Source organism: Pezoporus occidentalis, unplaced genomic scaffold (genome assembly GCF_034315485.1).
Source record: "Pezoporus occidentalis ecotype Australia unplaced genomic scaffold, CSIRO_AGI_Poc_V1 ctg117, whole genome shotgun sequence".
Taxonomy (NCBI): domain Eukaryota; kingdom Metazoa; phylum Chordata; class Aves; order Psittaciformes; family Psittacidae; genus Pezoporus; species Pezoporus occidentalis.
In genome coordinates, this window is record NW_026912961.1 from 6,926,802 (window position 1) to 6,953,684 (window position 26,883).

The 26,883-nt window shown below is 40.9% G+C and overlaps 1 protein-coding gene across 2 annotated transcripts; it reads right to left on the reverse strand.

The window, feature by feature from the left end:
• LOC134175574 (transient receptor potential cation channel subfamily M member 6-like) lies at positions 1-26,883 on the reverse strand. 2 transcript variants are annotated; one of them, XM_062641694.1, is made up of 10 exons: positions 26,694-26,883; positions 14,398-14,477; positions 13,551-13,589; positions 7,057-7,237; positions 6,472-6,685; positions 5,472-5,596; positions 4,336-4,507; positions 3,786-3,960; positions 2,440-2,563; positions 1-134 (listed from the first exon to the last, which is right to left on the reverse strand). In XM_062641694.1, exons 1-10 carry the CDS (start codon positions 26,874-26,876, stop codon positions 66-68), a joined length of 1,362 nt encoding a protein of 453 aa, XP_062497678.1. In that variant the 5' UTR covers positions 26,877-26,883; the 3' UTR covers positions 1-65. The 2 variants fall into 2 exon arrangements, with proteins under 2 accessions (XP_062497678.1, XP_062497687.1); XM_062641703.1 differs by lacking the exons at positions 1-134; positions 2,440-2,563 and having other exon boundaries at positions 3,782-3,960.

Here is a 26,883-nt window from a genome sequence, read left to right on the forward strand (position 1 = left end):
GCAGTCAGAATTGCCAAATCAATGTCCTGCTGATCTTCTGACAGCGCATCAAATATGGTTATCTGTTAGAATTGCAGAAGTATACTATTTGAGGTGAGGCAGAGAAGTCTGTAGTTATTTCTTCTTTGTAAGGGCTGGGATAGATTAAATCATACGCATTTCAACACAAACAATGGCAAAGTCCCAGACATGATTTTCCTTTGTTTCACCCAGAAAATGTACCATTTTGCTTTTTAATGCAATGGCATCCCAGGCAAATTGGAATCAACCTACTCCATAACAAATTGAGTCTACTTGCTTTTGACTAGCCTTTAAATCTGAGAAATGTAAAAATGCAGTATGGCTGATATCTACTCAGTATTAAACTCAACAGCCACTCAAAGTGAAACAAAAAATCAAACAAACAAGAATAAAAACATACATATTTTAGTGATTACTGTTACAATTGCCATTACTCCCATAGCAAATACTTGGTCCTCCATCATATTTGAAAAGTCGTAATGGACTAGTGAAATTCCCAGTGAATGGAAAAGGGAAAACATGACCCCCTGTTTTAAAAAGGCTAAAAAGGAAGACCAGGGAACTACAGGCCAGACAGTATCATCTCTGTGTCCAGCAAGATCATGGAGCAGATCCTCCTGGAAAATGTGATAAAGTACATGGACAATAAGAAGGTGATTGGTGACAGCCAACACATCATCATGAAGGGCAAATTTTGCATGACAGATTCAGTGGCTTTCTACGATGGTCCCATGGCTTTGGTGGATAAAGGAAGAGCAACTGATATCATCTACCTGGGTTTATACAAAGCGTTTGATACTGTCCCACACAAAACCTTTGTCTGTAAATGGAGAAACATGGATTTAGCAGGTGGATAAGGAACTGGCTAGACAGTCACACTCAAAGAGTTGCAGTCAATGCAGGCTCAATGTCTGGGTGAAGACCAGTGACAAGTGTCCCTCATTGGCTGGTATTGGGACCAGGATTTTTTAACACCTTTGTTGGCGACATGGACAGTGGGATTGAGTGTGCCCTCAGTAAGTTTGCCGATGACACCAAGATGTATGGTGCACTCAATACACTGGAGGGAAGGGATGCTACTCAGAGGGACGTTGACATGCTCGAGAGGTGGCCTTGTGTGAACCTTGTCAAGTTCAACAAGTCCAGGTGCAAGGTCCTGCACATGGGGCAGTCCAAACAGGGATACAGGCTGGGTGATGAGTGGACTGAGAACAGTCCTGTGGAGAAGCACTTGGGGTTACTGGTGGGTTTAAAACTGGACATGACTAGCAAAATGTGCTTGCAGCCCAGAAACCCAGTCACATCCTGGACTGCATCAAAAGAAGGATGGCCAGCAGGTAGACAGAGGTGATTTTCCCCCTTTAATCCACTCTCGTGAGACCTTTATATGTTTGGTTCTCAGGCCCCCAACATAAGAAGGATATGGACCTTTTTAAGCAAGTCCAGAGGAGGGCCACAAGGATGACCAGAAGGCGGGAGCACCTCTCCTGTAAGGACAGGCTGAGAGAGTTGGGTTTTTGTTCAGCCTGGAGAAGAGAGGACTCCAGGGATGTCTTCTAGCAGCCTTTTATTACTTAAAGTGTGGTACAGCAAAGACTGGGAGGGTCTCTTTATCAGAGAGTGTAGTGATAGGATGAAGGTGGGAGGGAAGAAGAAAAGAGTGAATGAGCAGCTGCATGGTTGCAAGTTACCACTGGGTTTAAACCACCACAGAAGGGTAACGGTTTTAACTGAAAGAGGGTAGATTTAGATCAGATACTAGAAATAAATTCTTTGCTGTGAGGGTGGTGAGGCACTGGCACAGGTTGCCCAGAGAAGCTGTGGATGCTTCATCCTTGGCAGTGTTCAAGGCCAGGTTGGGGGATCTTTGAGTAACCTGGTCTAGTGGAAGTTGTCCCTGTCCGTGGCAGAGGGATTAGAACTAGGTGATCTTTAAGGTCTCTTCCAACCCAAACCATTGTATAATTCTACTTGCAAATAAGCACTTGAGCTACTAAACATGCCAGCACATTTCAAAGGTACACTTTAATACTCAGAGACAAATTTTAGTGCAATTCTGTTATAAGTAGAAAAATAGACAGAAACATTGTAAACTTACAAATAAGACACTAATAAAGAAGGGAAAAAAATAGGAATTACTTGATCTTTCCTGTGAATACAAAGATGTCTGACTTTTTCGTAAAGTTAGGCTGTCATTTCATAAACAAGCACTGAGATTTGAAAGGTTAACTAAACAGGCTATGTAGAGCTACTTAATATATAAATAAGCCCAGACACATTCATGTAATCCTATTTAGAGATAACATCATTACTTTTACAACTGCTGTGTTCATGCCAACCCAATGCAGAAAGAGCAAAAAGTCAAAAGGGTAACTGCAAATGAACACATCCTAAATTCAGAGCACGAACCCTACTCACAGAGTCTCTGTGCTCCATGCATTCCATCAAAATGTGAAATAGATGACTGCATTGTTTCTGTCCCAAGCTAAATGTGTTTTGGATCATCACTAAGACTTCCTTCTTCACTTGAGGGCGCAGCTCCCTGAAAAACAGATATACAACCAAGAAAAAGTGTATTTCTGGCTAATTCTTATCAGCCCAAACGATACCTCAGCAAAAGACGAAACTTGTGTTAATCAGGCATTACTTCTGACCAGATATATATATATATAGGCTACTGGAAACAGAACAAATTAAAAAGATACAATTCTCACAGGATTGTCTGTGAATACAGAGCTAAAAATCACCAGAAGTTTAGCAAACTTCTTATTTTTTTCAATAAACGTATAGGGATAACATTAAATTCCTCATTGTTCATTAGGTTTCATACTTCTCTCATCTTTTTTCCCCTCATTTATATTCCTGTTAACCTTTTCATACATATTTACATTTCTTTTTGAAATGGCGGGAATTTTTTTTAAAGGTCAAAAATGTCAAAGAAAAAGCAAGAGAAGAAAAACTTCTCAAAAGAACACACTAGAGAAATGTAAACACCCCCAAAAGAGTGTTTATAAAAGATAATAAATAAATAATTAGGATATAAAGTTTAAATTGTTCTTTTCTTTTTTATTTGAACAAACCCAGACCATCTTTTTAAAATTGGTTCTTTATTTTAACAGTCCTTGAAAAATTTTTCCCAAAATATTAATTTGCTATACAAATATATGTGTATTTGTTTCCAGTCTGGATGCAAAATTTTCATCAAGGTGGGTGTAACAGAGTGCAGCTGAGGCTGCATAAAGCATAACAGCTAGATGAGTATGACAAACCAGGGTTACCACTGACTAAGTAAACCAAAGTCAAAGACAAGGAACCTTATTCCTTTTCCTTCCCCAGCCTGAGGGTCCTACAGCAACTAACCTCAGCCCTAGCCCCAAAAGTTTTGTGCAACCCAAATCCAAGTCTACTTATACAATACTGATGGCAGGAGAAAAGATTGAATTGAAACCCAAGCAGACCGTCTGGGGCAACCCAATAGTACCCCTTACCAAAGGTGAAAACATAACAACTCAAAATGGCTAGATGTAGTTTCTTTTCCCTCTTAAAAAAAAAAAAAAAAAAGAAAAAAAAAGAAAAAGGCACCATCTTAAATTGGGCAGAATAATTCTTTCAGCATTAGTTTGAGAGTTTGAGACAGGGAAGGAAGAAACTGCTCTCACTTCACAGAAGTAAAGAACAGCAAAAGACCATGGCAGGCTCATTACTAAAACCATAAGATATTATCTCAGAGATGCAAGGAGGAGGAGCATTATGCCACTACTCACCCCGTATCACCTGTGTATTTGTGGGTAAAAGCCAGGATGTCTGCAGCTCTGCCAGTGCCCTCATAGACCACCACAGGGACAGTTGGGCTGGCCCTCACGTACTCCCACACCATTAGGATCACACTGGGGCCTCCTTCCACCACCAATCCAACTACGGGTACACCTTGGCCCATTCCTGTTTCAAAACACACCCAATCAGTTACAAACAGGTCTAAGTCACACACAAAAAAATCAGAATATCTGGTAAATAAATACTTATGAAGGAGTCTCACATATGGCTCAATGGAGAAGAAATCATGCCTTCACCATCTCTAATTTGACTTACACTTTTTAAGATTTTCACAGAACTTCTGCAACCACATCAAAAAGACCATTAAAACCTCCTGATAAATTGTAAGTATCCTTAGCACTAGAAAGAAGAAACATCCTTCAAAATATCAATCTGTTCTTTCCAATAGCTCTTACATGCAAGGACATTGACAGTGTTTGAAATGTGGTCAATATCCATTTATTTACCAATACACGTAGAAAAGTAATCAGCAGTACTCACTTGTGTGTATTTTTTGATGTGATATGTACTTCTCCAAATTCCTCCTGAGCATCATTTCATTCCCATACTTCCCTACAGTCCCATCATCTGCCATTAAAAAATGAGAGTGCATGCTGTTGAGGGTACTTAGCTTGCTGAGTGGATTACCAAGCGTCTGGTACAGGCAAACTACCTAAGAAAACCAAAATAAAAAGATCTTCAAAAAAAGCAATAAAATATCACCATTTTATGGATTCATAGAATCAGAGAACAGATAGGGTTGGAAAGGACCTTAAGATCATCTAGTTCCAACCCCCCTACCATGGCCAGGGACACCTCACACTAAACCATGCCACTCAAGGCTTCGTCCAACCTGGCCTTGAACACCGCCAGGGATGGAGCATTCACAACCTATGTATTGTATTTCTTCATCATACTGTGATCTTCTGAAAGCCTCTACCACACTTTTTGCAGTTCTCCTCAAACACGGGTTTTCCACATTTATTACTACAATTAGTACTACAATTAGTACTACAAAACCACAATTAGTACTACAAAAAAGCATTTCTAAATAGGCTTGCAGTCCTTAGTCAGAGTCACTGCATGCCCTTCTTTGCAACAGCTGAAATACAGTGTCATATTTTTAGTGAATGTATTCCCATTAAAAACGTGAGCTATCATTTATTTAAAATGTTTTCACCATACTCATCAAGGGTTTTTAGAAAGTCATGTAGATTGTGCCTTCACATTGGCAGTCACATAAAGTTCTAGTTTATGAATAAAAATCATGCATATTAATAGCCTATTTGTGTATACCATTGCTCATCCTGAATTATATGAATATACAAAATACATCATTTGCAACCACAAGAGAATTGCCTAATTAATTACAAAATCTCAAAAAGAACTGGAAATTTCCTATAAGAAGAGAAATACTTTAAAACTATTCATTTACATACAAAGGGCAAAATACAGTGCCTCAACATGCCACAGAACTTACTGTTGAGCAAAATGTAAACCTAGTCTAAAATTTAAACCTGTTACTGACGAAAAATATCAAACTAGTGAAATGAAGCCGGCAGAAAATAAAGTATGCAAAAAAGCTGTAACATTCTCTGAACAGGAAGGTTTTTATTAAGGAAATGTGTCCAACTCACATCTTTCCCAATGAGATCGCTCTGGTTCTCAATGATACCCCATGGAGGAATTCCAACAGCAAAGATCTTTCTCAGTTGGGGTGAAGCACGGCCTTTCAAAGCATCCCCCACATGCTTGGACACTCCTAAACAGATAACTAAATCATCATTTTTCTTCTACATCTGGACACCTGCTACAGGACACCAATCAAAGGGCTTCCCCCAATATAATTTATTCTATGGTTATGCTTTAATCAGAAACAAACCATCCCCCCCAACTTGTATATTTGATGTGCACTGCAAGAATTGTAAGGCTCAGATGTAATGCACCACTGCTTCAAACTCAATGCATATTTCTAATTAGTAATACTCATATATGTTGCTAATGGTGCTTTATACCTCCATAAAACTTTATTATTAACACAAATTCACAGGGCATTTCTCCTGTAAGGTCACCAGGTTGCTAAAGAAGCAAAAGTGTTTCATTTCCATGACTTACAGACCCCCACAAATTTTGATAGTAGCTTATAGGGAGTTTCACAGATGAATAAGCTAATGAATGAATTATCCTAATTCAAAACTTTATTAATTATAAAACTTGAGCTAAATTTAGATTTGAAAACTGTTTCAAAAACACCAGTTGCAGTCCTCAGAGCCTAAATATTTCAATGAAGCAGATTAAATTAACTGCAAATAAGTTCTGGTTATCTACGATCAATGTTTCATGTTACATGCACAATATGCTCTACAATATGCACAATTTTTATTAAAAATTCTAAAACCTGAAAATAAAAATAATAAAACTATAAAAATAATGAACTATTTAAAATAGAATGCCTGTCAACAGCAGATGAACATTTAGTTACTCTTTGAACTATACGTTGCTCTTAAGATCTTAATTTTGTGCTAAAATATCACAAATTATCAAACAATTTAATTACATTCACTCTAAATTCATATGCTCATATGCAGAGAAAAAACACCAGAGAAAGACTGAAACAAAGAAAAGTAATTGCACTACCGCTGTTGATGCCTTCTGTAATTATCCAAGCTCCTGTAGTCTCAGCAGCCTTCACCAATCCTTTGCAAAAAACCTGCTTGATCTTTGAGGGAAGCTTGAAATTTTGAATGCCTCCATGAACAGAGATTACTAGCTTTGGCAACTCCATCTGCCATTCCTTAACCATCAGATGCATCAGCTGTTCCAAATTGCTGTCATAAGAGAGCCTAATGTACTGAATAAATAATAATGGGTAAAATAACCATCCTTTAAATACCCCAAAAGAAGAAACTGCAGTATCTTACATCTTACAAAGTTCCCAGCATTAATTCATTAAAGATTTTGTACAGGATTAGCACTTTCACAATACCACTAATGTGACAGCATAAAAATACATCAGTGAGAAATACAGACAGCAAGACAGACTATGCTTAATTGCGGTGAAGTTCAATACAAAAATATCATACAAACACTCTAACCTGACTTACTTTTAGATCCCCCCTGCTCTCTTAATGCAAAAAATCTGATAGTCACCCAAAACCACTTTTTGCCTTTCTTGTGCTGAAGTGATAAAAAGAAAACCAATGTATAAACCGAATCTGTTACCTTAGCATGGTAAGTGTGATCTCCATCTTGAAAATTGATTGTACCAAATGCATCTGTTGGACTCATCTTCGTGTGGTTTTGCACAGACCATTCTTCATTATCTCTCTGTGGGGCAGCCTGATAAACAGGCCAGTTACCGTCCACTCCTGGGTGATCTCCAATCAGTCGTCCACAGCAACATCTCACATTAAAAATAAAACAATTATTTTACATCAAACACATATATAACTCTTGAATCTTAATCAGAATAGGCCAAAAAGCTTTTTGCAAGGAAGGATATTGTAGCTTTCTGACACAGAATGTAACAAAAATTAACTCAGCTGAAAAAATCTCAGCAATGGCAAAATGACGTGGCATTAAATCATTAGTAAGTTTTATTGGATACAAAACTTGTTCTCTGCTTGAGGAACACTAATAACAGTTGGGAGTTTGGACTAGATAATTTTCAAAGGTCCCTTCCAACCCAAACCTTGCTGCGATTCTGTAGGATTCTGTAACTACTTGAGAGTCTCATGTAGCAATTCTGACCTGCAGCTCAGATTTACTGGTCTCATATATAACATTTCAGATGAATATCACAGAACACCAAGTCTCACAATGGCTATTACCACAGGTTATTCTAGGTACAGAAAAAAAATCATTAATCAGGAGGAGAGGAGCAACCATCAGTCTAGAGAAAACTTTAGAGTGAACTTTATACTAACCCTTAAGATGCCAGCAGAGTAAATATACAAAATAAATGGCCTGAAGTGCAATGTTAAGGGAAATTTAGCAGAAGGTTGGTTAGCACTGAAAGTTTGCAACTGAATAAATAACCTAAATTCCGAATTCAATTGGTAATACTGTCAGGCTTTGACATGCTCCAGTCTCTTCTACAAAATTAACTTCAGTGTAATTTATAGTGACATCTGACAGTCCAGTTTTCCTTTAGACATTTCAGAAGTTCAAATACCCTTGGGAATGGAGATGTATTATTCCCTTAAACTCTTTTAAGATATCAAATGGCCTCCAACAACCCAAACTTAACTACTGTGTTCAGACTCAGATGTATTACTTATGGATCTAAGGGCAGGATAGATGTAAACATGTGAAAAATCCTGAAGAGGTACATTCAGAGAGAGTCTTCTGTGGAGATGAGTGAGAACTAATGGGTGAAAGAGAAATAAATTTGAAATAACAAGCAAACAAAAAACAACCACAAAGCAACCATAAGTAAATTAAAGAAGCAACCTGCTTTAGAAAGGCACTTTTTGATACACAGAATCCATGAAGTGATGTTTGCACTCTGTTTTTTTAACAGAGGCAATTTACAATTGATTGATTCAGTGCCCTGCAAAAGCAGACTGGAGAAGAACAATGCAAACAATGTTATTCAGTGGAGAATTAAAGAGTTGTACACTACAGAAGAATTGAGACCTATTGTCACATGTATGATGATGGTTAGCTAGAAGCCAGAAGGCAACAGGTTCTACCAAAAATGCTCACATTTTGTCAAGCTAATGCAATATGGATTAGCTAATTTATACCTTTTCCCTAGCTGAGACAAACAGTAAGATATCTCAGAAATCCAGCAATTTCCCAGAAAGAAGTCAGGCATGTGCTCACAACTGAACCCTACAAAAACAGAGGAAATGATATAGCCCAGGGGTTAGATCATGTTGCGGGGGGAAGCATCACAGAGGGGTTTTATTGCCAAGCTACTCTAACCAGAAATATTGCCCAGTCAGGCTCACTGCATGACTCCACAACTGTTTGCACTGTGATAGCAGCAGAAAAAAATACCAAAACAAAAACCAAACCCAACAGAGATTAGGAGAGGGGGCATAGGAATTGCTGAAATAACCTATTAACCTATGGACCTCATTCTGATGACCCCAAAAGCAAAAAACATTGTAATTTTGCCCCTCATAGACAAACCAAGACAAGCAGGTCAAGGCTCATTTACTAAACAAAAAGTATCCAAGCTGAAACAAGCCATGTTATATCACTTCCAGATGTATAATTAAATTACTATTTCAGAAGACAGTGAAAGATCAACACAAGTAGGAGGTTGCTGCTGACACTGTGTTGTCAAATAACATGTGGACTCAGAAGCCACACTCAAACTACTATGGAGACACATCTAAATTAAAAAACTTTCAGAGCAATGTAGCTGCAAAGCAGATAGTCCAAGGGATGCAGATTTAGGTAAAATCCACCCACAGGGAGCACAAGGCCAATGACTATACTTGTTTATGACTCTCCCTCCCTCTGTAGGTCAAAGAAAAGACCAGAAGAAAGAGATGGGTTGGTCTTCAGAGGACAAAGGTCTCTACAGCCTCCTTGCTCCATTTTTTTTCTGCTGGCTTTTTGGGGAGACTCCAAAAAGGGTAAAAGCAAATGTCAGAAAAAAAATCATATCTTTAGGTGAAAGATTAGAAAAAAAACAAAGATACCCTATTGTCTTTTGACCCAGAAAACATCTTGTGGTCACTGCACTACTCCTAGAGCGGCCTCATGATAACAAGGCCTTTTACCACTAGTCATTCCAAAAGAAAGAGAACCAAATGCCAGTCACAACTAAATTCTATATCACCTTACATTACTCACTTACATACCACATTACACTGAGTCAAAGCAGAGATCCTGTGGAAAGGAACTAATCCTGTGACAAGACAAATCAGTGTAATAACCTTGAAACTGAGAAGCTTAAGGAACACCAAACTGTTTTACTAATTAACATCATTTGTACTACATATTTAACGTTTACATATAAATGCAACCAGACATGAGCTACATTCAGAACAGCTCAGTTATGCTGAGCAGGCAGTGGAAGAACTGCATGTAGGCATACGAAAGTTGTGCAAGGTCTTTGCACAGCTGGGTTTACCTCAGATTATCACAGCAAGAGGTCTGAACTCAGAAGGATTGGTATTTCCCAAATAGTTTATGATCTGCTCCAAGCTGGCATGCTCTCTCTATCTTGCTGTCTAGCAGGAATGGACAAGGTGCTAAGGACTCCTGAGCTACCTGGGAGGTCAAAAGCCAAGACTAAGAGACTGAAAAGTTAGTGACAAGTGCAAGGTCCTGCACCTGGGTTGGAGCAATCCCAGGCACAGCTACAGGTTGGGCAAAGAAGAGATTCAGAGCAGCCCTGCAGAGAAGGACCTGGGGGTGTTGGTCAATGAGAAAATGAACATGAGCCAGCTTCAGTGTGCGCTTGCAGCCCAGAAAGCCAACCATATCCTGGGCTGCATCAAAAGGAGTGTGACCAGCAGGTCGAAGGAGGTGATCCTGCCCCTCTACTCTGCTCTTGTGAGACCTCACCTGGAGTATTGTGTCCAGTTCTGGGGTTCTCAACATAAAAATACATGGAACTGTTGGAACAAGTCCAGAGGAGGGCCACGAGGATGATCAGGGGACTGGAGCACCTCCCCTATGAAGATAGGCTGAGAAAGTTGGGGCTGTTCAGCCTGGCGAAGAGAAGGCTGCATGGAGACCTCATAGCAGCCTTCCAATATCTGAAGGGGGCCTATAAGGATGCTGGGGAGGGACTCTTCATTAGGGACTGTAGTGATAGGACAAGGTGTACTGGGTTAAAACTTAAACAGGGGAAGTTTAGAGTGGATATAAGGAAGAAGTTCTTTATTGTCAGGGTGGTGAGGCACTGGAATGGGTTGTCCAGGAAGGTTGTGAATGCTCCACCCCTGGCAGTGTTCAAGGCCAGGTTGGACGAAGCCTTGGGTGAGACGGTTTAGTGTGAGGTGTCCCTGCCCATGGCAGAGGGGTTGGAACTAGATGATCTTAAGGTCCTTTCCAACCCTAACTATTCTATGAGTCTATCATTCTATATCAGACAATTTGTGAGAACATCTCAGATGTGTAAGGATGCAGAAGCCTGCCATCACATTCTTACATATTCATGCATATGCCACCTGGGATGTGCTCATGAGCACTGCACTGAAGAGCAGATAGAGGACTTTCAACACACTGAGAAGAGTAGGCAAAGGTGCCAGTTAAGTTACTCAAATTTGATTCGCAAGTACTAAATGGGAGTTATTCTACCTAGTATGAGCAAATAGTTGCATAACCCACTCATAAACTGTTTGCAAACCTTGGAAGTTCTCTGCACGTAAGGAAACTTCAACAGATTTCATTTGCCTACAATATTAGGTCGAATTATAGTAGGCATCAAGTACATTCACATGACTTTTGGACTGTTGTGGAAAATGACAGATCTCAGGAGGCCCAAAACCTCTTTCATAGCTGATCCAATAAATACCATATAACCAGTTACAACACTTACATGAAAATTGTTTCCCTTGTTAGGAACAGAAAAATTCCCCTAGAACAAAGTTCTGTGCACGCCTTAAGAATACACAAGGAAACAAGAACAGCTAACATATGGGAAAACAAACTTTCAAGATAATGGCTGACCAAAATGAACATCAGACCCACACACATGTTCTGCATATACAGACAGATGAACAAATAATATTTACATTAATTTAAACAGCATGAAAATGCTAAATGACAAGTGAAAGAAAAAGCTACAAGATAAAAAATCCACAAAGGTAGGGGATGTCTTTACTGAGAAAGTTGAGAGAAAAAAGTAAACTCGCTCTGTGGGGTTCCCATTTCCAGTGATTTGGTGGAAAGCTGATCTTGGTTTGGTTTTCCATCCACCCCCAGGTTAATTTTCATATCAAAGAGCTTCCCAGACCAAATAACAACATGTTGATTCTGCTGGGGGAAGGGAGCAGACTGCAGGACTGTTGTAGTCGCAAAATGTTGGTGTCTTGGGTTCAGCTGTAACAGCTGAAAGCATAGCTGCTAATCCTTCCTAGTAGCTGGTGCAGTGCTGTGTTTCAGCTCTATTCTGAGACCAATGCTGATAACACACTGATGTTTTAGTTGTTGCTAAGAAGCACTTACCCTGATCAATGACTTTTCAGTCTCATGCTCTGCCAGTGAGGAGGGGTGTAAAAAGCCAAGAGGAAGCAGAGACAGGATACCTGACCCAAACTAGCCAAAGGGGTATTCCATACCACAGCATGTCACGTCCAGTGTATAAATTGGGGAGAGTCACGTGGAAGGGCAGATCAGTCCTCAGGTCAGTGGGTGGTGAGCAATTGTATGGTGCATCACTTGTGTTTATTTTCTTCCCTTTCCATTTTTAGTCTTATATTCTCTCCTCTTGTTATTTCCCTTCTCATAATTATAGAATCATCGAATCATAGAATAGTTAGGGTTGGAAAGGACCTTAAGATTATCAAGTTCCAACCCCCCTGCCATGGGCAGGGACACCTCACACTAAACCATATCAATCAAGGCCTCGTCCAACCTGGTCTTGAACAGGTCTTGACAACCTGGTCTTGAACCTAGTAGTAGTAGTAGTAGTTTTGTATTATACCTTAGTTACTGGACTGTTCTTATCTCAACCTGTGGGATTTACATTATTTCGATTCTCCTCCCCATCCAACCCAGAGCTGGGGGGGGGAAGAAGGAGAAGAAGGGGAAGAGCAGATGCATGGTTCTGAGTTACTAGCTGGGCTTTAACCATGACAGTTAGATTGAAAACTACTGATTAATATGAACCACAAAATATTACCTGTCTGAAAAAAACCCACGCATGAATTAAAAATGCCAAAGTGACATAGCTTTTGTTGCTTGCCTTCCCAAAAGCAGGGACTCAGAATGCCCTCTGCCAAGATGAAAAAGCCTTCAGAAAAACTATCAGCAGGGATGTTTCTAATACCGTCCTTCTTCTTCCTTTATTTTGTTCTTTCTTTTCCCATAATTCTTACTGTTTATTTTCATAGAATCATAGAATCATAGAATGGTTAGGGTTGGAAAAGACCTTAAAATCAGCTAGTTCCAACCCCCCTGCCATGGGCAGGGACACCTCACACTACACCATCTCACCCAAGGCTCTGTCCAACCTGGCCTTGAACATCACCAGGGATGGAGCATTCACAACTTCCCCGGGCAACCCATTCCAGTGCCTCACCACTCTTACAGTAAAGAACTTCCTCCTTATACCCAATCTAAACTTCCCCTGTTTAAGTTTTAACCCGTTACCCCTTGCCCTATCACTACAGTCCCTAATGAAGAGTCCCTCCCCATCATCCTTATAGGCCCCCTTCAGATACTGGAAGGCTGCTATGAGGTCTATTTTGCCTCACTCTCCTTCATATCACCCAGGATACAGCTGGAATTGCCTCCCACTTAAAAGCACATTTCTTTTTTTCATTCCTCAGAAGAAGATTAAGACAGATTCATACACACACACAAAGTACTTGGATAAAATTTTCTATTGCGAATAATGAAAGGCTATCATACAAGTTATTTCACCCGGATTGATGCTAAATATTCTCCAGCACACCCCCAGAAATGCTGCTCTGACAATACAAGAAGAAGGATATTTTTGTTGTAATTACTTTCTTAACTAAGAATGACTATCACTAATTTCAGGTCATTACAAAAATCATAGATATACATTTATGTACTCTTACCTGATTAAATTCTGACACACCTGGCATCCTGCAGGACACCTGTGATAAAAGATGCATAATTAATACATGCTTGCATAAAAGAAAACATCTGTAATGTTATTCAGAAAGTATTCATTCACCTGTGAAATATTCTCATCAACAGCATTACAGGCTGTGTGCTCTTCTGCACTCAGAATCATACCCCTGGATAATACACTGGGTGATTTGTTTGCCATTTTACACCTCAGACTGTGCGTCGAATCTGCATTTCATAGATGAGTTACCTCTCTTAGCTACTCTACACTATCCAGGTGTTCAAAACAATATGATCAGTATTACAAGTTTACATTCTCAGAATATGGTATCACTGAGTTTAATTATCCAACACCATCCACTGGATATGCAATGTGGAATGCCAATTATGTTTGCTTTCTCAGGTTCTAGAACACAGATTGAGGATTTGATCCTTTCATCAGTTTTTTCACACTCTACACCAGCCTGGGCAGAAACCTCTACCTCAGAAGCCTGTGAGCAGCAGTAGGCATTACTCTAAGGAAAGGATAAGATGTTGGTACAGGATTAAGAATTCCTGTGCAGCAGTAACTCCATGTGACTCAATCTCTCAATTGGATGCCATCCTACAGTTTTAGTCATCAGTCAGAGAGAATCACGTATAAGAAGCCCAGGAAGGTCAATTGTTGCCAACTTCTAATTCAAAACGTACCAGTGACAGTATCTATGAAAAACCACACACACAAGCAATCACCAGTGACGTCACTGCAAAACTTCCAAGAACTTCATCCAAGCTACACACAACATCCATAAGAAATTATTCTTTATGAAAAATAAGAGAAATTCATTATTTTACCTGTGAGGATCTTTTGAACTGGGAACGATCTGTGCACATTCTCTTTTACTGAAGACCTCTTCAATCCAGGATTTGGGGGACTGAAAAGACATTTCAAACACAATTGTATTCCTGAACTTCAGTATATAATGCCAAAAATTGCACTATAACATCTACGTGGCTGTAACACAGAAAGATACCCATCACGATATTAGATGAAACCAAACACTGTAAGGGGAAGTTACAGCTCTGAACAGTCTTAGCCTTTCACACCCAAGATTCACAAAGCTCCATAGAAAGATCAATATTAAAATTTATCCCCACCCCTCACTAATAAACATGACAATTATTTAGAGGATCTGTCAAACACATGTGCAATAGAGGAAATGGTAAAAATGAATCAGGACTGCTTAAAGGACTGTACTTCCCTTCTGTCAGAAGACTAGCAATCTTCCTAAAGCTGTGTCAAAAAAAGGCAAGGTTTTCTTTTTACCTGAAAGAGATGGTTGATTCCTTCTTTTATTTTTCTTAACAGACTTAAGAATAGATTCATCTTGGTTGTATCTTTATTCAACTAGGACTACAGTCAAATACAAAAGCAGGGACCAAAGACTAGTCCTAGCACTCGAGAGTATGTCAAGTTAGTTTCATTCACTGGCCTCCTGCGACACTGTGAAGTGTCTCAGCAATGCCTGTTGCAGACAAGTAAACTGAACAGTCACTGTGGTATCAGATTTTTTTTCAAACAACCTGACTGGAAGTCTTTGAACTTCTTTCTCTTCAAGCCTAGCAGGAGCAAATTTCCTGAAAGGAATGATAGTTTTTGGATGCTGAACTTCGAAATCTCTGGGGCTGAATTTAGTAATCACTGGAAGCAAAGGATTCTTTTTGTTGTCAAAGGGAGCTACCTCCACAATAAATACACAATGGACAGACATCTTATTGTAAAGAGTAAATAAAACTGTACCGACCATTCTGTCTCATTTCTCATGGTCATCTCACTCTCTGTTGTCTACCTTATAAACAGACAGCAATCTCTCCAGGACACAGCACAGCAGGGTCCTAGTTTATGATTAGGCATACAAGACAAACAGCTATAAAATGATTTGCAAAATGTTTACCCTATAAAAATAGTTACGGTGAGTACATGTCTCCATATTTGTTTGCAAAATGTGTCTTTCATACAGTGACTTAGAAAAGATTTCAGTTAAAGAAAACGCCAATAATTCAACTTCTTAAGAATACTGCTGGGGGATATTTATGACAGAGTTCAGCAACAATTCTTATAAAAGAGAGTACTTCTCTTTTATCTCCAGAATGGAGTTATGATCCTTAATAAAGCAGGTCCACTTGAGGGTTTTCTTAACTTTGGCTTCACATCCCTAAATACCCCTGCATAATTTCCCAGCTAGTCACACAGTTACGGAGGGCCACAGGCAACCTGAACTATCAGCTTGTCTGCAGGTAGCGACCCAGCTTCTACCAAGACTAATGAGAGTCCTACCTTTGGTTTTAATGTACTCTGAAATGGGCCCCCACTGACAAAGATGAAACAGATCACTAAAGAGCAGTTGCCAGTATTGATGTGCACGTGTTTTCTTCTGGGAGCAACTAAGTGAACGCGTCTGGTTGAGCTTCAAACAAGGGAGTAACAATGTGAAGATCCTCAGGGCTGGACAGAGGATGGGCACGCAAGAAAATTAGTTATCTTAGTAACAGAGAGACCAACTGAAGTCAAGGTGCAAGAAATTAAATCCATTAATCCTTAGAAGCAGTGAAGCAGATTTCAATACCCAAGGGCAAGCACACACTGCTCTCAGAAAACTGCCAGTAATATTCTTGTTAGTAGTCAGTACTGTTTCATGCTTCCTAAAGCACTTTATTCTCATTGTTTGAGCTACCAAGCAAAACAGTCAAATGTTTCTATATTACAACAACCTGGGACTCTGATGTTTCTGCAACCCATTACTATTTTCAAGCAAAACTGGGGAACAAAAAATCTTTTTTTTTATGGGATGCCTCAGTTAAGACTGAACTTTATTAAACTTTTCATTAACAAAAAAGGGTGTGACAGAATGGTCAAAAGGCTGACAAGCCTTAAAGCATTTGCTGAGGCAACATGCTCAGTCTTGTGAGAGAATACCCAGCTGCTGTCACTTTCAGTTTAGCAAGAACACTCCAAGTAATTTTGAGCAAGCTGTTTGCATTGCAGTCTAGGGTAGCTTCCCTTGAACTGCTTTCCCTCCAGCATGCCACATTCTAGAAATCAACTGTTATCTGGGTGTCTTTCCAGGTGTGAAGGCCAGTGTTGGAGATAAGCAGCCCGGTGTAACAGAGAAACATTGCATCATCCTAGGCACCAACAGCAAAACACGCTGCCAGCTGAGCAAGGCATCAGCTAATCCGTGTGTGAGTACACTCAAAAAGGAGTGTCAAAGAAGTCTTTATCTCCAAAGCTCAGTGATCCTCATCATTAAATTACACAACACAAGATAAACACAAATCAATCATTTAAAGGGAGGAGAGGTCACATTTTACACAACAACTGTTCGGCTTGGTTATTTCAAACCAAATACAACTTACAGTCTTCAGTAATGGCAATACACTGTATGAGTTGAAGTTACATCTAATACGGGAGATGAAAAGGCTTCTCTACTATCTTTTTTAATAGCTAAGCTATCTGCTAAAAAACATATGTTGTTTTAAAGAATTTTATTTATTTATTTATTTATTTATTTAGGTTTTGGAGGGCAATTGAGGGTTAAGAAAAATATCATTGCTTAAAATTCTGTATGTTTTGTGCATCCTTTTTCAATTTTGCCTAAAAGCACCTATGTTTTTCTGCAGCTGAGGCAGTAAGGACAGTGACCAACACATGCCAGAGTTCATCAGGCCACTCTTGTCACAATGGGTCAGGCTACAGGTCCAACAAAGTCAATGGAGATAAACCTCTACAGCTTTAGATTACATGCCATGAGTCTAACTTTCCTACTAGAGCAGTCATTGACAAAATTCATGTTTATTTCAGCTGAATGAGATCCCTAAGAAATTTATTTGACGTTTGAATCTCGAAGTACCAAGATGCACCTCACCCAGTGGCACAGAGACATGCACACAGCAGTTATATAAGTTAACTCCATTTCAGGATTCCAAGTCAACAGGACTGAAAATGACATTGCAAAGTGTAGTTGATGCACTATTTGGAGCTTTTACCCTGCCCTGCAAAGAAACATGGTATCTTCCCATAGAGATATTTCAACATTAATCTTTGCTTATTTATATAAAGAGTTTGCCAGTGTTGGCTATGGTGCAGCCTTATACCTCCCTGCATCCGTAATTTTTACATTTAAAAAAGCAGTAGATAGCATATCATCTGCATATGATCCTGACAAAGCCTGTAATTTTAACATTTATATTCCTCTCAAACAATGAACATGAATATAGCAAAAAAAACATTGTTTGCAAAGTCCACCATTTTTCTCTTTAATAAAGTTCCTGAACAGGTGAACTACGTAAAATACAGATATTGAAATTCCAATCAACCAACCATACAAAAAAAATCCCCCACCAGACTATATCATTGTATTTCATCTTATGAAGAACAAATTTAAAAACTGAAACACTGAGACACAACACATTTATCCTTATTATTAATTTTATACAAGGTGAAATCTTCATGTAGTATGTAAAATTTACACCATAGCAACAGCATTCATTTTTTAATTTAGGGCTTTACTTAGTTTCTAAGCTAATTGTATAGTCAGGAAAAGGGTTTTAAACCTTCATCCTTTTACAGTCATTCATGACTTCAGGGCTGGGCAAGTAAAAATGAAAAGAGGAAGCTTCTGAACTGCTATTTTTTTGCTCTTGATTCCCAGCTTTGTAAAAACTCTGGCTAACAATTCAAAAATGTCATCCTTAAATTCAACAACAAATAAAAACTTCTCCCATCACTACAGTGAGGTACATGCACCTCAGCTAGCAACAACCTCTATCCTTTCTACCACCAAACCCCAAAGGAGACAAAAATACACCTACATATTCCTTCCAACTGGCAATTTTCTGTTCTTATATACAGAAGACCCGAAGCCAAGTTTATATTGCAATTTTCGTTCCATTAGGTCCTGAGACCTTTGTTTGGGAGTTGAGAGTTTTGCCTTCTCGTTTCTCACCAGCCTGAGGATTAGGATTCCTGCTTATAGTTCCCTGCCATAGAAGAGGCTTTGGAGATTTCTAGACTGATTTAGTCAATGGAGTGGCAAGAGTTTGGCTCTGAAATTTAAGGCACATGAGCAATTTTTAGAAAATTGCCTTTAATCACTTCTCCAATATCTTTACTGTCTGAGATCCTTGCATAATATGGTATTAAAGGGACAATGTCAGGTCAAATTTGGTTACACATAAGTAACATTCAAAAATTAAGCTTTCCAGAAGTATAGAAATAGATCAGAGCATAAAATTCACAGAAATACTTGCACCACTCATTTCTTTCAAATCCTTGCTGACAGGGAGTAAGAGCAGACAAAACCTAAAAGCTGAGCATAGCCTAGAGGTAAACTGTCCTCCAAAATCCAGGGGTACCATCAGCAACGTCAGTCACCATGCCACCATCCCGCTGGCGTCACCATGCAGGTACACAGTGCTTGGATGGTGTGGTGCAGTCTGCGATCACCTGCTATACTGGGGTCTGCCCTCACTCCACCACCCACCCCTCCAGCAGAAACGGGGGAACACTTCCATTTCTGCTGCTGCTTTCTTCTGCCCCAGCCCACCCCACCCCCTCAGAAAGGACCTGCCAGAGTCAAAGCCTTTAGATTCACTGCACCAACTAAACTCTGATAAGTAGGGGTCAATGTGCATTTGTCCTGCTCTGGAATTAGCTTTACTAAACCAAGATCTGTAGGAAACATTCAGCCCCTTCAAGACCAGAAAATAAGCACTGTTCACCGGTTGATTACTAACCTCAGAAAAACTAGTTTATGCTGCCAAAACAAACAGCAAATTTTTGGTACAATTAGCTGTACTTATGTCCCTTTTGGGGTGAAAGGCACATGTAAATGCATTTTCTAATGAAACTGCATGCTGCTCTGAACACTGTTGAGTTCCCTGCAAAAGAAAATTAAAAGGCATGTATCTCTATACCAGCATAATTTCATCCACTATTCAAATATAATGATTTACTAGACAAAATAGGAGTAACTGGCTTTAATGACACATTGTAGATCCAGACAGGGACAGATACTGAGAAATCACATCATGACTAGGCAGGTGAAGTAACAGGTTAGTTCATTTAGGCAAAGCACAGCTGCGCTGGAAACTAGAAAGATTAACTAAAACTGCAACATATTTGTATTGGTAACAGAGAACAAAAATCTCTATTTCGTGTCTCACCAAAACACTACGGCAAGAGCTGAAAGGTGCTGCCAAGCAGCATATCTCAGCTCTGCACACACTGTGTGTAGTGAATCCACTACACACAACCACTCTCCTATGCCTTAACTGTTTCCAGTTAAGAAATTATTTACCACCCTCAGAATTATTAGATGAAAGCAAATACTCATTAAACAGCAACAGATAATCCCGGGGCTAATAGATGTGCCTCAGGACTCCAGTATGCTATAAGGAAACTTTCCGGCTCATGGCAAGAATGAGAAATACCCCAAAAGATCACAAACTGACTTTCAGTGCATGGACAGGAGGGCGACACCATTCTCAGCTGAAAATGTAACTCTGAGAAATCAGTGTAATGCTGCATGCGACCAACCTTTATTCAAATACACAGTGAAGGAAAGGAAAGAACTTCTCCTTATTACTGCCACTGCAAGAATCTAGCTTCTGTGTTCAGCGCAGTGTTCTAAAATGTCTTAAATCCCTTTGAAAAATAACTACACACAGAGCAAGTCACTTGCAGGAACACTACACACCTGAAACGCAGCCACAGTTCTTATGAGCTAATACTCAACACTATTTCACAAGAGCTCTGCCTAATAAGCACATTGCCATCTCTTGAACCCTTACCCTGGAAACTCCTGAGCTATAAAAGATAAGGTGGACTCGCAAGTATCATGCATAATAATTCTTGAAAAAGCAGGACCTCGGCAGTACTTCTGCATCCCATGTAACTGTAAATTACTGCCAGTACTAAAGAGATTTCCAACTTAACAGGCTGTCTGCAAAAGCTTTTCAGGACAAGAACTTTCTGGTTCATCATCCATTACATGCGCGTTTATGGTATGTAGCAATGTAACAACTGACTGTAACAAAGAACACTTTGGAATCACACAGGATAGAAGTGCATTGTAAAACTCCAGACTCATGCACTGTAAAACATGAACCCAGAGTGAGTTTTTCAATACATGCTCAGGCCTTCTAGAATTTCCTTGTGTTCAGGCTAACCTCTCAGAAGACAACAACCTGGCTTTGTAACACAGGCACACTGTGGTTCCCCTGACCTTCATCACTACAGTACATCATTACATCTGTTGCTAACTAGCCTCTTCTGCTTATCCAGTCTTTCTTACCTGCTACTTTGCTGAAGCGTTCGGGATTCTGCACATCTGTGGAAATACTGCAACTATAAGTAACTGAATTTGCAGTTAAAATTTTCAGCACTACATACTTACAAAAATATTGTGTAAAAATTTAATTCGAATGCTTCCACCATTGCTCACCAGCTCACCACGCCCAGTTACAGGGCCTGGCATACTGCAGATTCAATAGCACAGAAATGTTTCTCTGTTTTCTGCTTTTAAAGATAACATGCAATTTCAGGTCACAGCAGAATTTATGTGATTATTTCCTAGTATTAATTCAAAGACAGCCACTGTAAACATGTTCGCAGATTTTCACAGACACATGACCTACACTAACAGAAATTACCTGTACAAGCAGGGTAAATGTAGACCTAAGTCTGACAGGGATAACAGAATTTGTTAAAAATCTTCAGTCATATTGAAGAAAGACTTTACTTTCCATGGCACAAATGGAGGGTGTCAGCTTCTTAGAAATGCGTAAATTCAGCCTTCAACTAACAGCATGCTATGGCATTTTCTTTCACATTTAATGAACTGCACTTAAAAACTAAGTATGTATGCCTAAGTGCTTTTCTGGACTGGGGCCTTACATCAAAGGCTCATAAAAATGTTTCCAATATTTGGCTCCCAAACTTAGCCCATAATGAAAAACTCTTTGACTTCAGTGGGCTTTCCAGAATGCTGCTTCTGATCTCAGCGTAGACCACACAATACAATTGAAAGAGTATTTCTGAACGCAAACAGCAGTGGGGTCATGACAAAAATGCAGGAAATACTAAATACAAAACTGTTTCCTCATCAAAGACGCTTCCTTGTTCAGCACTTGGATGCTGGCAAAGAGATAATCAACTCGCTACTTCTGAACCTGCCTCTCACCTATCTGGCACTGAGCGACCACAGAGGTCAACCACCCACTGCTGTTACATTCCTCCACCAAAGGATTCAACATTACACAGCACAAAGTTCTTCACAGTTTAAACCAGCAGGAGGAAGAGAAGAATATTATCTGCTGACAAATCTCAGAGCTTTCTTTTGTTTGTTTTATATTTTCACAACATGGGCATTAATATTGAATAGTGGCTCTGAAGACAGGCCGTATCTGAAGTATCTAGAGTGGAAAACAAATGCAATTTGCAACACTCAGCTGGAGGAAGCATGAAGGGCCTCAGTAAGTCACAGCTTGATACCACCTGTATTACTCTGTAACACCATGAAATTTAAGGGATGGGAGCCACCCACACATCTCACTTCTGGAGCCACGTAACTGTTCGCTGTCACTCCTGCCAGCATTGCTCTGTTTGCTCCACTGCTTGTCTCACACAGTAATAAAATCTTCACAGGCTTCACAGCTGAGTACAGCAGCCCTCACACACACCGCAACACAGGCAGACTGTCACAGGACTGAAATCCTATCTTCTAGGGAGAGAGGGAGCACAGCCTGGATGGTTTCTGAGGAGTCTGAAGGTATGGCCCCACCCTGTGTTTCCCAGCTGGCCATGCCTCAGCACTCTCCTCAGCTCTGCCCACCTCGCTACAGTGCAAAAATCAACCAAATAAACTAAAAAAAGCTTTTCTTTACAGTGCTGTCTTGCTTTTAAATAGGAATCACAGTATTCACCTACCAACCACCACAGACTCATGAACAGCCACCTCAACCCAGCCGGAGGAAGAGGCAGACCCAGGCTGGGAGCAGCCGCTGGGGGTCTTGTTGAGACAGACTCGTCCTCCGCCTTTGCCACAGAGGCCATCTGAACACACCCTAGGGCTCTCCACAGGGTCTTTCTGTGCTTTTGGCCTCATGTGCCAAGACACGTTCAAACCTTACCATCTGGTTTCTTGCTCTGGAGGTTGGAACAGCAGTCCAAGGGACCCCCAAAGGCCTGGATTTCCCCAGGGCCAGGCAGTGAGGAGCAGCCTCGGTTGATGTTTATGCTGGGCTGCACAGGACGACCTGGCAGCCATCACCACTGCTCCCCTGCACCAAACCAGGCTGCGACTCCCGATCCCCACCACACCAGGCTGTGCTCCCTGTCACACTACCCTGCAGCCTAAAAGGCCTGTGCCCCATCCTGCTGCCAACACCTCTCCTCAAAGGCCAGCCAGCCTCCTGGGAGCACTCCTTACTCATCAAGCTGTCCAGCTGCAGCTTTGTTTGCATGCTCTAGTGAGCTGCAGCAGCATGAGAAGTGAGGGAAGGGCCAGAGCAGGGATAGGCAGGTATCTATGAGAGGGCCACGGCTGCATGGCATATATTTTGTAAGCACCAGTAGAAGCTCATCTACGACTCTTTGGGGGTTAAACTGTGCCAATATAACATAAACAAAACCAGTACTTTACAGGAGCAGGACTGTGATCAAACCTGGTATCATCCCACCCCAGCCAAGGCTGCTGAAAAATCTGTATCCACAGTCTGACCTCAGCAATGCAGCCTAACCCCACTGACACTGCAGTCAGAACAGGCTACCAACCCCTTGCAGATGTGACCGTGTCCCTCATCACCTCTGTGTAATCCCTAGCACCACACGGCAGCTAGGAAACCACTTTTATAATGAGAACATGATATTTTTTGACACCAAGGAGTGTTTACCAAGTTCCAGACCATTACACCTGAAACCAGTGAAGGCGAGGAGGAGAGCGTCTGCCCTGACACAGCGCCCATGAAGAATTTCCTCAATACTGACAACACTGAAAAGGGCTGAACCCAATTCTCATCACTGACTTAATGATTAGGAAGAATCAGACACACCCATTTAATTACCAACCAAAGGACATTTGATTTGGAAACAGTAGCAACAAGATGTCACGACACCAATAGGTTTTAAAACCCCCTTTTTCTGACCTGTATTTTTCAACATGCAGCACGACAGCACTCAGCTTTTTCCCTGACGAAAACAACAGCAACAAACTGTTCTTAGATGCCACTGTCTGCTCCCCTACAAGCAGACAGAAGGAACTGGACAACTTACAATAGCGCATACTAGCAACCACACTACAGCAGAGACGCACAGTGATGCCAGCTCCAAGGAAAGGATGAAGACAAGTGCTTAATAAATCCTGCCTTTCTTGAGGCTTACACACTTTACTTAGAGCTATAGCCCCTCAAAGGAGCCTCTTTTCTTTCAGGACAGGCAAGAGAAGGTGCTACTAGCTCTCAAAAACTGAGGCAAAATTTTAGAGGTAAGAATGTAAAGCAAAAGAATTGGTAATTCAAAGAACACAGCACGGATCACAAGGATTCACCTAGTATGTACGCTACAGAGAAATATGTTTACGTACTACAAGAATCGGGGAAGATTTACACAACAGCTGATAGAGCCAGTCTGAAAACAACACCAAGGGAAGATCAAACTTGGAACTCACGGCCGCCTCAGTGTCCAGTCATGCAGTGAAATGCCTGAAGAGTCTCAAACTCTTTAGTGCAGTTTTCAGAAACTTGGATTACCCAACTTGGACATACAACCTCTTTGGATAGCACCTAAAAGCCTATAGATCAGCTTGCTAGGGGATATATGTAAGGGGACCCACCTCTTCAGCTGACATGGTGCTACTGAGCAGAAAATAAATCTATAATTGAGTCATGAAAAGGCAGGATGAAGGAGTGGCTTATCTAGAAAAAGATGTAGGAAAGGATTCATGCATACTTCATGTAGATTTTCCTCCTGGGAAGGTTTTGTTCAGCTTCAGCAGATTTAACCAGATTAGATCCACTCTGATGAACACTGTATATGTAGCCCAGCATGTTCTGTGCCACCTTATTTATAACATCAGCCATGTTCAGAGTTGTGATGACAGCAGCAGGAAGGGAGTGACCTTCTACTGCTTCACACTTCCCCTGACTTCCTAACCTGTACCACAACCCCACTTTAATGACAATAAAATAAATTGAGGACAGTTCTGGCCCCATGACCATTAAAACTTGTCTTCTATTATCTCTGGGCATCTCCCACTGTGGTTACACAGAGATGAACAAGAATTCCTTGGGATGAGAGAGGAGTGGACGGTTGCCGCTGCCCAGCCCTAGGTTCTATGCAAGCAAAGCAGCCACGACATACACAAGTCCGACTGGTCCCAGAGGGAACCATGCTCTTACATGCCAACAACCGTGAGCCTTACTCACATAAATTGTTTAGATGTTTGTGAAAACTTTACCTTCGGCCCACAGTGGAGCACTGTGCATGCTGCATGGACAGAATGACATTCACCAAAACCTCATTTTGTTCTATAAGCTACAGATATTTTAAATTCACCTGCTCTTTTAAAGCTACTATATGACTTACTGCTTTCCACTTAGGTGCTCATGCATGGTGGGAGGAGGTAAGAATGATCTTATCCGCTCCCTGTCCCTACTACAATTAAAAAGAAAGAAAAAAAGTGAAAGTGGAGCCCAGAGAGAAATGTCTTTCTCTTGTAGGTTCTGTATGATTCTTAGGCTTTCTTCCTGATACTGGTTATTTCCAGGGCCAACATACTTCAGCACACTCCCTATGGGGCCAATGACCTTGTAACAGCCAAGAAAGCTTCAGCATTTGTCCCTTATCAAGCCACAAAACAATTAAGGAAACTTAGGTTTAAATATAACCTAGCCTATTTGGTGTTTATCATTTTTTAATACCACTATATAAGCTTATTATTGCTTTAAATAAAACTAAATTACTTTACTTTGGTATAAAACTTAGAAAGAAAAGTCTGTAAACTGATTTCACAACTTCAGGACATATTTTTTATTAAAAAAAAAAAAACAAACCCACCAACAAAGCCACTGATGATGCTTCTTTAAATTAATTTTAGCCTTATACCAGTATAAGCTTATCCCTACAGATGACACTGCAATTCCCCTTGTAGATCCAAAATACACTAAATCTCTAAAAACTGGCCACTTCCTCCTGGTACCAAGAAAACAAGTTTGTGGTTTAACTTCAGGTGTTCACGACTTAAAACACTAGCCTGTTTTTTCTTAGTGTACAAGCAGATAACTGCGTATTTTGAAAACTGTATTAATAAACACTTACAAGGAATATTCCACTGTAAATGTATTCCTCATACCAGCAAGTACATCAGAAATGGATGCATGAGACATGCTGCTACAGCATGATCCATGCGAAATACCATCCAGTATCAGTTTTACCTACAATCACAGAGTGCTGTTCTTAAAACCCCAACATCTGAATCACACACGTTTCATCTTTATATTAAAAAAAAAAAAAAAAAGGCTTCAGTCAGCACCACGGTAAAAAGAAAGTAGTGAAAATTTACTAGAGCATTTTTCTTACATTTTATATCTCTGTTCTAAACCTCATGGCACTCAAATAACGCTACCACAAAACCACTGTGCCCTGCTGTGGGGGCAACCCTTTTTGCTGGAAGCCACTCGTGGCTACTAGAACACAAGCAGGTGTGCGTGCATAAAGTCACTCAAGCGCACATCTGCAGAAGCACAGAGGAAGAAGCACCGACACCAGGACATAAAATCACTGGCAGAACAGCCCCGTGTAGCCTTAAGGAGCTTCTCTTTGCCATCAGCCCGTCAGTCCCGCAGGTAGGTGTGTTCCCGCCCCAGGTCTCCTCGCCTTTTTTTCAGCTGAACTCCGACGCCATAGACCGACGTGACACCGCTAGCGCACCGTGTACCGCCGGACAAAGAGCAGCAGGTGGGTGGTTAGCCTTAGCTGGCTACCCCACCGCCACCCCTTCCCAGAGCAGGGCCACCCCGAACACGTGCCGCCCCCCCGCGGGGCCTTCCCCGTGCAGAGAGCGGCGAGACCCCCGCCCGCCCCCTGCCCTCACCAGCTGGGCAGCGGCGTCGCGGCCCCCCCGCCGGGACCGGCGCGGGTGTGCTCGCCGTCGTAGCTCCTCCGGCGCCGAGCAGCGATCGGGGGACGGGTGCCGCCAGCCGCCTCCCCGCCAGTCCCGGCCCCCGCGGCAGACAGAGCCCAGCTGCAAGAAGAGCAGGTCCCGCCACGCCGCCATGGCACCG

What these genes read in the sequence shown, in the direction of transcription:
- LOC134175574 (XM_062641694.1), bottom strand. Translation starts at nt 26,876, where the DNA reads ATGGCGGCGTGGCGGGACCTGCTCTTCTTGCAGCTGGGCTCTGTCTGC. An exon ending in GCGACGCCGCTGCCCAGCTG is followed by an intron (nt 14,478 to 26,693) that starts GTGAGGGCAGGG and finishes ATGTCTTTTCAG; the next exon opens with TCCCCCAAATCCTGGATTGA. An exon ending in TACAGAAGGCATCAACAGCG is followed by an intron (nt 5,597 to 6,471) that starts GTAGTGCAATTA and finishes TTATCTGTTTAG; the next exon opens with GAGTGTCCAAGCATGTGGGG.